Genomic DNA, 12,528 nt, shown 5'->3' with positions numbered 1-12,528 from the left:
CACACTGGTGTCCTTGTACATATGATTTTAGAATTAGAATATCTACCTAAAATATTGCCCAACTTTTATATCATCCCCCACCCCGAATGTCATTTCAGAGTCAGCCATGGCTGTGTCAGTGAGCAGCCCGGTGAAGCGCTATGTGGTCATCCTGTTCCAGCCCGTCACGCTGACCTGCAACTTTCAAACCACGGCCACGCAGCCGCCTGTGGTCACTTGGCGCTACAAATCGTACTGCCGCGATCCAGTGCAGGCGGCGCTCAACCCAAGCAGCGCAGACAACATCCTGTCTCAGAACAACCCCAACTACGACCCCAACATCGAGTGCGCCGACAGCCAGCGCACAGTGCGAATTGTGGCTTCCAAGCAGGGAAGTGCCGTCACGCTTGGCAGCGAGTATCAGGGACGCAAGATCAGCATCCTCAACAGTGAGTGCACAATTATGTAGCGCAGGGGTCACTAATGTGGAGCCATCGGGCACCCTGTAGCCCCCTAAGAGCACCTGGGTAGCCTGCAGACCAGTTGAGAAAATAGCTAATCATTGATGGCTTATTGTGATTTTCAGGAAATGTGATTTTTAACTGGCATAAGAATCATTATTTTTCGCCACATTATTGCCAATTTTTGTGTAATGTCACTCGCATCCCTGAATGTAAACAGTCGGCCATATTGGATGGGTTCACCAGAAGGGGTTTGATGTCGTCACGGATGTAAACCCATTTAAGGCGTTGTTTCTTGTGACTTAACAATTTATTTCTGAGTACTGTTACCTGGTGAGTGGAGGCCATAGCGAGAACCTGAGGCCACAGCGAGAACCCGAGGCCATAGCGAGAACCTCACTTGCAGTTCGCCCTTCTGAGCTGGAGGGCGTGCGCTATAAACCCGTCAAAAATTATGCAATGTTTCCTGCCTGAAATGAGCTCCAAAGAAAACGTCAAGTATCCCGCAAAGCCTGACCAGTGAGTGGCGGGTAGAGATAGGATCTGAATGAAAGCAATGGAACCCCCGGGGATGGCCCAGCATGCCAATATGCCTTTCCACGAGTCCCAGAGATCACCTTATTCGAACCCTAACCCCTACGCCACACGTTTTTTGTAGCGAGTATGGGTCTTGTTTGTACACTAGTGAACATTTGTAGTTGTAACTTGGCCCGGAACATTTGACGACAGCCATTGAGCTTTGATTGCCATATTTCGAATGTCAAGTTAAACTTACACCCATCCTTACTCAGGTTGGCTTGATGTCGATTACATGATACGAACTATCAATAAGGCGCACCGGATTACAAAGCAACCCCAAAAAAATAATATTTTGTCATATATTTTTCATATGTAAGGATGGGCTATACAGCACATGGAATGAGATCTACAATAAGGAATACCATAGTTTTTATGTATAACTGTGGTGCATTTTATACACTTATGATGTATATCAGTCAAATGATTGATTGGTTGAAAATGCCGCTGACAAAAATCGCAAAACAATGCAATGGGAGTCAAACCTGGGTCGCAGCGGTGAGAGCCCCGAATCCTAACCACTAGAATAGCAGTGATACTGTTGACATATCAGAATGCATTACTTTTACTCAAGGTGCCAGAAACTAATGTTGCAGAATGGACAAAACAAAGTTTTTTGTAATATATATATATATAAAAGCACGATGGGGGGTACAACTCTTTGGTTTATCTGATGATGAATTGGAAGATGAGTTTATTTACATCGTATACAATGTTTTGGGATTTACCAATCATTTTATCAATCAATGCACAAATGCAGTAGTAAGCCATAAAGCCTTGTGTAGTATTCCAAACAAATTATTGCTGTTTGCATTTCCACTTTGTTTTCCAGTATATAAGGTGCAATAGGTTATAAGGCGCACTTTTAAATTTCTGGCCAATCTGGAGTTTTTAGGTGCACCCTATTGTCTGGAAAATACAGTATATGGTTAATATCTTTATTACATGATAAATGCTTGCATTTATTAATATCTTTCAGGACAACTTTGTTTTCTCCATTCTCTAAAATTTGTTTCTGACATCGTAAGTAAAATAGTGTAATAATATCGAATCCCTTTTTTCGATTCCCATTGCATACATCCATCCATCCATTATCTGCACCGCTTATCCTCAGTAGGGTAGCGGGGGTGCTGGAGCCCATCCCAGCTATCTTCGGACAATGGGCAGGGGACACCCTGAAGTGGTTGCCAGCCAGTCGCAAGGCACACAGAGACGGACAACACACTTGCTCATTCACACCTAGGGACAATTTGGACCAGCCAATTAACCTAACATGCATGTTTTTGGAATGTGGGAGGAAACCCACGCAAGCACGGGGAGAACATGCAAACTCTACACAGGAAGGTTTGATCTCATGACCTCAGAACTGTGCCACACACGCGCCAACCACTGTGCCGCTGTGCTGCCCATCGACTAATATATTAGTGTATAAAATGCGTACAGTAGCTCTTGCTTGAGTTTTAAATCCATTTGCCTTACAGTCCAGTGCACCCTAAGTATAAGAAATATTTGACAAAAGACTATTTCTGGGGGATGCCCCTTATGGTTTGGAAAAAGCTCTAATCTCTCCCTGTATAAAAGACCCTAAAGCATCTATGCTACTATGTAACACATTGTTGTTTTTAACCCCCCTGACCATTTTTTTTTCTTTCCTCCCCCTGCAGACGCCGACTTGAACATTGCACAAACGGCTTGGGGAGACAGTGGTGTCTACGTGTGCTCAGTCATCTCCTCGCAGGACCTGTCGGGCAATGGGGAGGACTACACAGAGCTCATTGTCTTGGGTAAACCCCCAGCACCTGCTTCTTATTATCGCTCTTCTCTTCCCTTTGCTTTACCTATACCACAAATAAAGAAATCAAAGAAAAGTATTGAGATTCCACTATGATAAATCAGGTACAGGATAAAATAGAGAAAATATTGTAGGATTAATCATTGCGGTGATAGTTAAAAATCTTCGTGGGTGCGTTTGTCCCAGGAGTGCACACGATCCAGTAATTGTGGCTTTATCTTTCTTTCGCAGAGAGAAAGTCAAATACTACTGACCTGCTGCCGGGCATTGACTTACTGGTTATGGAAGGTAGTACTAATACTCTCTTAGAGTGACTGGGTAGAGTATTAATAAATACTTGACAGATTTAAAATATTTCTCAATGAAACATGGTTTAAAAATTTAAGTTTAGGTTAATGCGTTTTAACTTACCCTAGGTCAATATAGCTCACTTAAAGGGTAAAAGAATACAAAGACATTAAAAAAGAGAGCAAAAAAATGCCCATTTCTTACCTCTTTAATGATGCTGTCAGTGTATCAAAAAGTAATTACAAATATTTAAAAAAAACATTTTAAAAACAAGCCCAGTCCTGACATGAAATTGTCTTAAAACAAGCATCTGAAAATATGAATAACTATATAAGTCGAATTTTGTGACTGGAAATATCAAAACTAATTAACATTACCAAATCTTATTGCAATATGTATTCTGTGTAGCACTATTTAGTTATTCTATATAGCACGCTACAGTGGGCATTTGCACGTCACACTGGGTATTTGTATATTGTATTCTTTTATTTTTATTATTGTATTGTTCTCAGCTCAGGGATGCTGCTGGAAATGTGAATTTCCCTTCGGGGATGAATAAAGTATATATCAATCTATCTATCTAACATGGAAAATGATTTACACATTAGCATAATCAACAAAACTTATCTGTGCCATATCAATTAGATATGTCAGTCTTTCTGAAACTTTCTGCAATCTTTTTCATATGATTGATGCTGTAACATTACAATGACTCTTCCCATCTTACAAATATTTATTTTAATTGTATGGACCTGAATTTAATTTTTTTTTATTTTTATTTAATTTTATTATGTGTTTTGTGTATATATATATATATATATATATATATATATATACGCGTTACTCAATGAATTAATGCACTGTGTGTTGGCTCTTATAGCTCTAAAATTGCGTCATGCCTCACAATAACACGTTTGTCAGAAGTTCTTTTGGAAACTGAAGTTTGACTCGCCATATATGGTGATTTCCTGTGCATGTTGTAATGTTTTTTGTGTGTGTTTATGTCCAGATTGGCTGCTGGTTGTGGTAGTTGTGTTAGGTTTTCTTCTGCTGCTGCTTCTGATTGGCATCTGTTGGTGTCAGTGTTGTCCGCACACGTGCTGCTGCTACGTTAGTTGCCCCTGCTGCCCCGACCGATGCTGCTGCCCGCGGGCCCGTGAGTATTTGACAATCAGAATTACGATGTGCTTATATGCAAATGACAGTGGTACCTCTACATACGGACTTAATTTCTTCCAGGATTGTGCTCGTAGTTAAGATGCTCATGTAATGAGCAAATTTTCCTGGAACAAAATAATTAAAAACTAATTGGCCCATTCCAGACCTCCCAAAAGGATCAAAGTAAACCCAACATGGCTATGAAATGCATCTTCCTGATAATTAGAAACAATTCAAATAGTATTCAAACATAAAAAGTAACGTAATAAGATAAATAAGATGGTATTCACGAAATATATATGTATGTTTATTGTGAGGGAGGTGCCTTAGCGTGGTGTGTGAGTAGAGAGGAGTGAAGGCCCACAACTTTTGTTGATGCATCAGCACTTACTGTACACTAAAATTAAAGTTACTGTAACTTCATATGAATGTGATCGCACAATTCTTTACAGCACAATTTTTTTGCCTGTGTCTCTTTTCATTCGTCATTTTCTTTTGCCTTTTTTGTTGGACTCGCTCTGCTATCACTTTCTACAGGTCTTTTGGAAAAAAAAAGATAAAAAAAAAAGGTTTATTCGAGCACATCTAAGATATGCAAGCAATTGAATCAATTACCTGAGGTTGTGATCTTTGAGCCAGTAGATGGCGGCAGAGTAACAAAGCTTCAAATTCCGGACAGCACCTTTAAAAATAGCTGTCGCACGAACAGCATGATTTTATTTGTTTTCAACAATAGTTTCAACTTCCTCCCACTGCCAACACCTCTAATTTCCTTTGTAGATGCCAGCTTCTCTGGTTAGTCCACTCTTTACTGTTTTTTTGCAACAGAAATATAACCTCCCTTGGAAATTACTGAAGCGAAGCGACTCGATAATTCCTTCCGCAGCTTTGTGATCGGCACTCGCTGCTTTCCGATTATACTTGGCTTGGTCACACACACAAATACTTCCAAGATTTCTATTTTTGCTTTGTTTCAATTGTCCTCATTCTTTTTTTCAGACACTGTACCATTTCTCTTTCTCGACATCATAGCCAATGTCACTAAAATTAACAGAAAGGACATACTATGAATTAAAGAGATGCAATCAAAACGAACTTGGTGCGGAATACAGGTACTCTACAGGTATCACCAAGGGCACAAAATTAGGTGCCTAATGGGGGGAGGCACATGTACAAACTGGGTGCGAAAGCGGGTGACTGTTTGGGGGCCAACCTGAACTGTCCAGGATAGCTGAGCAGCACCGCAAAGGGTTCCGGTGTTAACTGGGTGATCCCTCCCACTCATTCCCTGACACAGCCATAATCCAGTTATATTTTAAATCACTCAACCGCAACAGGTTAAACCTACACTCTTCTATCACAAAGTTACTCCGCCAATGACAGCAAGTTAGAAACTGACAGTACGTTAAGCTCCAACTTCTACCTGAAGTCTGGATTTTCTGACCGACAAATTTCATTTATCGGTCAGAGAGAATGAAAAATAGTTTCACGACCCGTTACATACTTTGTTTAGTTTACTTAAAACACAGTTATTAACTCCATCGTGCAGATAAGACACGGAAAAATTAACACATTTGAGATTTAAATTCAAGATTTGTAATCAAAATTAAACACCTTTCAAGGCCTTGATTTGAGGTTATCAAATGTAAAACTTTGTAAAGTTTCCTTCATCAAGCGGGTAAGATTTTTGTTAAAATAAAAAAATCATGTATCAAAATTCTCATGTGTAGAGGTGCTGGTTTAGAGGTACCACTGTATAAACGACCTATTTGCTGATTAAAATGGTGTCCCGCTGGTGCCGCAGTGTATGAAGCCGGCAAGGCGGTGAAGAAAGGAATGGGCAACCAGTACGCCACAGTTTACGCCCCAAGCATGTACGCCCAACCAGCATACAGCGGGCAGCTCGCCCAGCAGCCTGCTATGCCCTTGCTTCCTTTACCCAACGGTGTTGGGGTCCCACCCTCACAGAATGGGTACGGACGTGAGTACGACGGCAACAGTTCCAGTAAGAGAAGTTTAAAATAATTATATTGAAAGTCATTTCCTGTTCGGATGTGGTCTAATTCTATTTTTCGTGCAGTGGGCCAAGGCTCCCAGGTACCTCTGCTTCACGACCAAGAAGGTGGCGACCACAGTAAGTCAACAATAAGAGTGGGTAGTGCAAATATGTATAAAGATACAATATTACGGGAAATACTTGCAAGAATGTATTATTTCCTCAACAACTGTTGTCGCCTCCAGCTCGAAGCGGCTATCGTATCCAGGTGGACCCTGAAGGCAATGCCACTCGTGCCATATACTACATGGAGAGAGAGCTTGCCAACATGGACCCATCCAGACCTGCCAACTACAACCGTTGTGAGTACTTTGCTACGTACACAAATACCATCAAACCACACACAGATATTTAACGTGATATTTTTACATAGTAATCAAAAACATTGTGTTTTAATATGTACACACACATAAGACAGCTTGTCAGATTTTCGTTACATGCGTGCAACTTCTGTTTAAATTTTAAATTTCTTTTTGAGACCGTAACCCCAGCAATAAACGAGTGTTCACTTTATTGTGAAAGGCTATGTTAGCAGATTCAAATTATAGAAATTAGGACAAACAATAATGCACATTTCAAATAATGTAATATAATGAATAATTACTGTATTTTCCAGACTATAAGGTGCACCCACAAACCCAAATTGGCCAGGAATTTGAATGTGCGCCTTAAATCGGGTGTACCTTATATGCAAAAACGTTGGAAAAGTTATACTGTGTTTGTGCAATTATTTTCAGTCGATAATATTATTGTTGCATAACAATTGTGGCATCGCGTATCAAACCGGATAGCAAGGGTAAGAGCACCGAATTATAACAACCATGCTGCTATGGACATAGATGTTTGTTCACAAATGCATAACATTGTGGGAATCGAAACCAGATCTCGGGGGGCAGAATGCTGGATCTTATCCATTAGACCATGAGGGACACATGAAAAGAAAGGTCTTATCTCATCATCACTCTATTTTTAGACACGGTGCCAGATATCTAGGATAAATGCAAAAACAGGAAGTGATAACAAATCGGTATAAAATTTTGTTTCACTGTTTCTGAGCTCACACTAAGCATGACAAACGTTTTGAATACGTTCGGCCATGTGTTTATTCATATTTTTCAGGACAACCCAATTACTTCCCAAAATTGCTTTCTCTTCATTCAGTTCAGAACAACCAAATTACTTCCCACAATTCCTTTCTCTTTAATCAGTACAGAATATCATGCATTTCGTTAAGACTTTTTTGTTGGGCATACAATACAGTATTTCAGTGGACCATAACTGAAATGTCCAATATTCTCGCACAATATTTAAAAGCCATTGTGCCATTCCGAAATGTATTCATTTTGTAGGAAGATTTCGGTGATGACTTTAAAAGTTTACATCAATTTAAAAATCTTATACTATGTGTATTACTTGAATATACTAAATTTGTAATTTCTTTGTTTTTCTTCCTTTGTGGGGAATGGTCCTGTTTTCTTGTTTGATTTTGAACATGTTCTTCTCTGCAAGGAAAACATTGAATAGGGGTAGGCTTCTAAAAGCTTCAGCCTACTCCCTTATTGTATTTATATTTGTCTTTTGTGCAAACAGTTTCTTGTTTCCTTTTGTTAATTAATGATGTTTTTTGTGCTATGCCTTGAAAAAAAAAGCCACAAAGCATTTTCTCTGATAACTTTCAAAAGATGTAATGTTAGTTATTGTCTAGGTTCCAAATTGTGTTTTTTAATCCATTCATAGTGGACACCGCGAGCGAGGTGACTTCTCTGCACGACAGCGCCGACCCACGATCCCGCGGGGGTCGCATGCAACCGCCGGCATTGTCTACCGTTTATGATGACGACGAAGGAATGAGCACCATCAGCAGCGTGTCGCAACACGTACACCGCCACCCGGACAGGGCCCATCGAGGCTACATGGGAGACCGGGTTCGAGCCCGCTCCATGGAAAACCTGGACGACATCGGGCGCCGCCACGGCCGTGATGACTACCCCCCAAATCGACGCCCGGGCGAACCCCGAGGCAGGAGAGGGTGAGTCAGATTCTTGATTTTCAAATCAATGCCAAGTAACATTTTAAAAGTAACCTTTTTATCTGTGTATGTATGACGTGATTTCTTTTATTTCTGTCTAAAAAAGAACTCCAAGTTTAAGTGCAGTTTATAATGGAGGTTTTAAGGTAGTATATTACAGTTTTTATGCAATGATTGATCACTCGAGAAATATCGCTGACCACAATCGCGAAACATTGGATGCAACGAGAATTGAACCAGAGTCGCATCGTTGAGAGGGCCAAACCTTAACCACTAGACCAGTAGTTCTCTAGCGGTCTTACTTGAGGACCCAGGATGACACCCTAATGCTATCCAGTTTAAGAAAAAAAATCCACTTCTCAAATGTATCAAATGAAAGGATTGTGTAGTTTAAAGCAGAGATAGTCGGATATACTCACCTTTTTTTAATTAATATTTTTAAAACGAGTGACTAGCAAAACCAAAGCAACGTCAATTATCGTAAAAACCCGCATACAAGCCTATATTGCATATAAGTTCCCCCCTAAAACTGTTTAAAATCGCCACAAAAGAAGTTCTTATCCAAAATATTAAAAATTGTGTACCTAAATGAAAATAATTGCGTCCCGGTAATTGTGTAGTTAATAAAGATCAACACACTGGTTAAAAAGCTTCGAGGGTCTTTGATATGACACCGAGCTAAACCTCCAAAGAAGGACCGTGGCTACTCGTAAATGTTATTGAAGCTTCGATTCCCTTCTCTGGATGGTGAAAACTGCTATAGTACAATACAAAGCATTGAGACCATGCGCCAACAAGTCCACGCAAATAAAGTGCTTAAACAGTTTTGCCTTGTTAATCTTTCAACATGGTTGAGGATATATTGAACATACAACAGTCCGTCAGCTGTTGTCTGAGTCTCTGTTTATGTTGAGCTGGCGGAAACTGAAGTGCCGCGAGAAACCCGGAAGTTATATTATTTCGCTACACTTTTCAATTTAATCTCAAATAAACACAAAATATTCATTTAGAACGGTTCCTAAAGAACTTAGATCTGTTTTTAGCCATGTATTACATTTAAACCGTAGCGCAGTGGGTCGCCTAACATGCAAAAGATACCCGGTTTGAGACTGGGTGGAAACATTGGGTGGCCTCCAGAGGGATGGGAGCCACCAGGCTGTACTTGTCCAAACCACAGGAAAAGGTGCCCCCTTCGACCCTAGTGGTTAAGGGTTCGAGCAAGCCAGCATTTACATTTTAAACACAGTGACTTATTTCTCAAATAAAAACAGTTGTACGGTAACACAAAGCTAGAAAGATAACATTTTTAATCCATTTACTGTACCTTAAAGCAGTGCTTTAATGACAGACACTTGTACAATATTTTCATAATTTGCAATCATTTCTTTCTAATCGATCTTTGTTGTCACTGTTCATTCCCTTTATTATCGACATGAGAAAATTGCAGAAAAGGGAAATAAAACAAACATAATCACACTTAGGTGAAATGTAGTCCGATTCGGACTACGCTGATTGACCGAACCAGAGCTAGAAATTGAGCAGGGCATTATCGCAATCTACTGTGGAATTGACCCTCTGTTTTTTTTCTTTAATACCGCAAATTAATAAAATATTAAGTGTGCGCGTTATACACAAATAAATAAGGTCAGCCTTTTTCAGCTCTGACGACGAGTGGAGCAGCAGCGGCCGCACCGACTACAGCAGAGACGACCGCAGAAGACGCGACCATTCCCCGGATGACTACCGCAGGGGTGCAGGTGGTGGAGGAGGGTACGGCGGCCTACCGGGGAGGCGAAGCCGCAGCCGCGACGACCTGATGGACCTGGAGCGAGACCGAAGGCCAGGAGGCCGCGACAGGCGAGAAGACTACGACGACAGCTTCCTGAGAGAAGCCATGGAGAGGAAGAAGCTGGGGGAGCAGCAGAGGGCTCGCAGTCGGGATCGGCTGGAGAGCGACGGGGAGCGTTCAGACCGAGGAAGGGGGCCTCCCCCCAGGGGTCCGCCGCCCCTTCCTCTGAACCCACCATCGGGACCCAGCGCCCTACCGCCGCCCTACAGCGATGATGATAGTATGGCGTCTTCTAAGAAAAGCAACATGCGTAAGGTGAGGACCAGCACTGATAGTTTTAATATCCAACATTGTCGCAAACACACTAATGTTCATTGAATTTATGCTGGAGAGTGTTTGGCCTGTTCTTTTCAGCATTAGACCCAAAATTGGGGAGATTTTTATTACTGACAGTGATTCCCACAGAATTGTGTGAGACCCTGGTAATTAGGCAGTCTGAGGGAGTCCAGGGACATGTTGCTCCGAGAAAAACATTTTGTACATTTTAAAATCAAACGCACCAATGTGGTGAATTTTAGAGCAAAATCAAGAAGTTTTATCTTTGATGAATGCGAGTCATACAACGCAATGCAATGAACAATGTGATAGCATGCTTCAGTGGTGGTGTGTCGGTGTTTGTTTGTCGTACCTGGACACAGCGCGTTTTAATGTCTCCGCCTTGACTAATGCTTGAATTCATGTTCATGTTTCGTCTTGTAATCATGTTTAACACTTGATGTGCAAGGAACAATGCTCTTGAGGCATAATGCACAAACAGCACGGTCATTTGTCTACGCTGGCTGAAAATGACGAGATTTTTTCGCTGGAGGGGCCGTCGTGATTCAGTAATTTATCGCGCGCCTGTGTTTCGTTGGCTGGGTTAAACACGGATCTCTGCTCCTCTCCTTGGCGCCACGCAGACACACGCTCACACAGAGCAGAGGAGGAGGGGCGCTACCGTAAAGCCTCTAAACAAAACGGCGCGCAACTAAAAATGTCTACATTTCGGGTAAAAATGCGCATTTTTAAAAAAAGAATCATTATTATTTTGCCGTGCACTCGTGTGCCACTGCTGGCACGTGTGTCATAGGTTGCCAACCCCTAGACTATACATGACCTTTTGATCATTTACAGTGTATAATGAGAAATCTAAAAGTTGTTTTGACTTAACTTCACATTCATATCACTTTAAAAATATAATATTTTTTAATAATACAAGTTTATGAGAATCCAGCGGAATCAATTAAACCTTGGTGGCCTGCCAGAATCTTTCTATAGTATGAGAAACACTGAGAGAAATGTGTATGTATCTTCGAATGGAAGCTTCCCCCAAACTCACTCATTCCAATTTTTAAGTTAAATGTGGGAAATTGTCTGTTTTTATTAATAATTTAGGAACAGTAGATACAACTCAACAAATAATTCAAGATATTTACATTCAATCCTGAGTACAGTGCTATAATACAGTACATAGTAAATAGGAGCCCATTTGTCTTGGTAAATGAATGTTATTGTAGTTTTTATGTATTGATGGCCTTTTCCTTTCCTTTCAGAATGGAGCTGTAAGCCGGGAGAGCTTGGTCGTCTGAGTTCCCCCTCAACCAAACGAGTAAATGTCGAATGTACAGTTTTCATGTCACTGATTTACTATGTTTGGTTATTTTTTGCTACTTTCCTTACTCGTATTATTCATATTCGTAATTGAATACAAATCCTTGTTTGTGTTGTGTAATTTTATGTATTTTATGAAACATTGTGGCTGCCACAAGTGCCTTCAACTGTACAAAACTGTAGACTTAGTTTTACTACTTTAGTAGGTTGATGCATCTAGAGGGAATTTAACCCTGTAATTGTTAGAAAACGTTTTTTATATATGTACTTTGCTACTTTTTACATGAACTTTAGCATTTTGAACTGTTTTGTTGTACAGCTGCCTATGAAATTGTCTATCACATGACGCATATTTTACCAAAAATGTCTTTGTACAGCTTGACAATCTATGCACAGTAGTATCGTTTCTAACCAGTAGATGCCGCTATTACATCCGAAATAATTGTCATTTCAAAGGACAATTAAATAAACAACATCAAATTTGTATAATTAAAATGTGCATTTCGAATTATTGTAACTTTTTCTCCTTTTGTATATTTCAGATTTCATAAAAATACAGGTTCTCTCAATCTTATGGACACACTCTTAACGAGATGTTTTAGATCGGTTGCCCATAATAGTCTCTGGCTTATTTGTGTTTTGAATTGAATTGTCTTTGTCATTGATATCAATGTTGTGAAACAATGTAGCCTGTGCAAAGAGATTACGCATGGCACTCGGGAATAAACATGTAATAAAATATTCACAATG

The 12,528-nt window shown here is 40.4% G+C and overlaps 1 protein-coding gene across 2 annotated transcripts in view; it reads left to right on the top strand.

Annotated features, from left to right (window-relative positions):
* Window positions 1–12,528, top strand: part of lsr (lipolysis stimulated lipoprotein receptor) — a 14,701-nt gene extending 2,173 nt beyond the window's left edge. Inside the window, exons 2-11 of one of the 2 annotated variants that reach the window (XM_088327120.1) lie at window positions 99–428; window positions 2,681–2,800; window positions 3,040–3,096; window positions 4,106–4,252; window positions 6,059–6,259; window positions 6,335–6,388; window positions 6,496–6,612; window positions 8,048–8,339; window positions 9,999–10,443; window positions 11,721–12,528. In XM_088327120.1, the coding sequence (XP_088183246.1) occupies window positions 99–428; window positions 2,681–2,800; window positions 3,040–3,096; window positions 4,106–4,252; window positions 6,059–6,259; window positions 6,335–6,388; window positions 6,496–6,612; window positions 8,048–8,339; window positions 9,999–10,443; window positions 11,721–11,756 (1,799 nt within the window). In that variant the 3' untranslated portion in view covers window positions 11,757–12,528. The remainder of the gene's footprint in view (window positions 1–98; window positions 429–2,680; window positions 2,801–3,039; window positions 3,097–4,105; window positions 4,253–6,058; window positions 6,260–6,334; window positions 6,389–6,495; window positions 6,613–8,047; window positions 8,340–9,998; window positions 10,444–11,720) is intronic. The other variant, XM_088327121.1, reaches the window with a different exon arrangement.

The sequence above is a fragment of the Urocampus carinirostris genome, chromosome 2 (assembly GCF_059441175.1).
Source record: "Urocampus carinirostris isolate Australia breed hairy pipefish chromosome 2, RoL_Ucar_1.0, whole genome shotgun sequence".
In the NCBI taxonomy this organism is placed as follows: domain Eukaryota; kingdom Metazoa; phylum Chordata; class Actinopteri; order Syngnathiformes; family Syngnathidae; genus Urocampus; species Urocampus carinirostris.
This window is presented reverse-complemented; position numbering and strand designations above follow the sequence as displayed.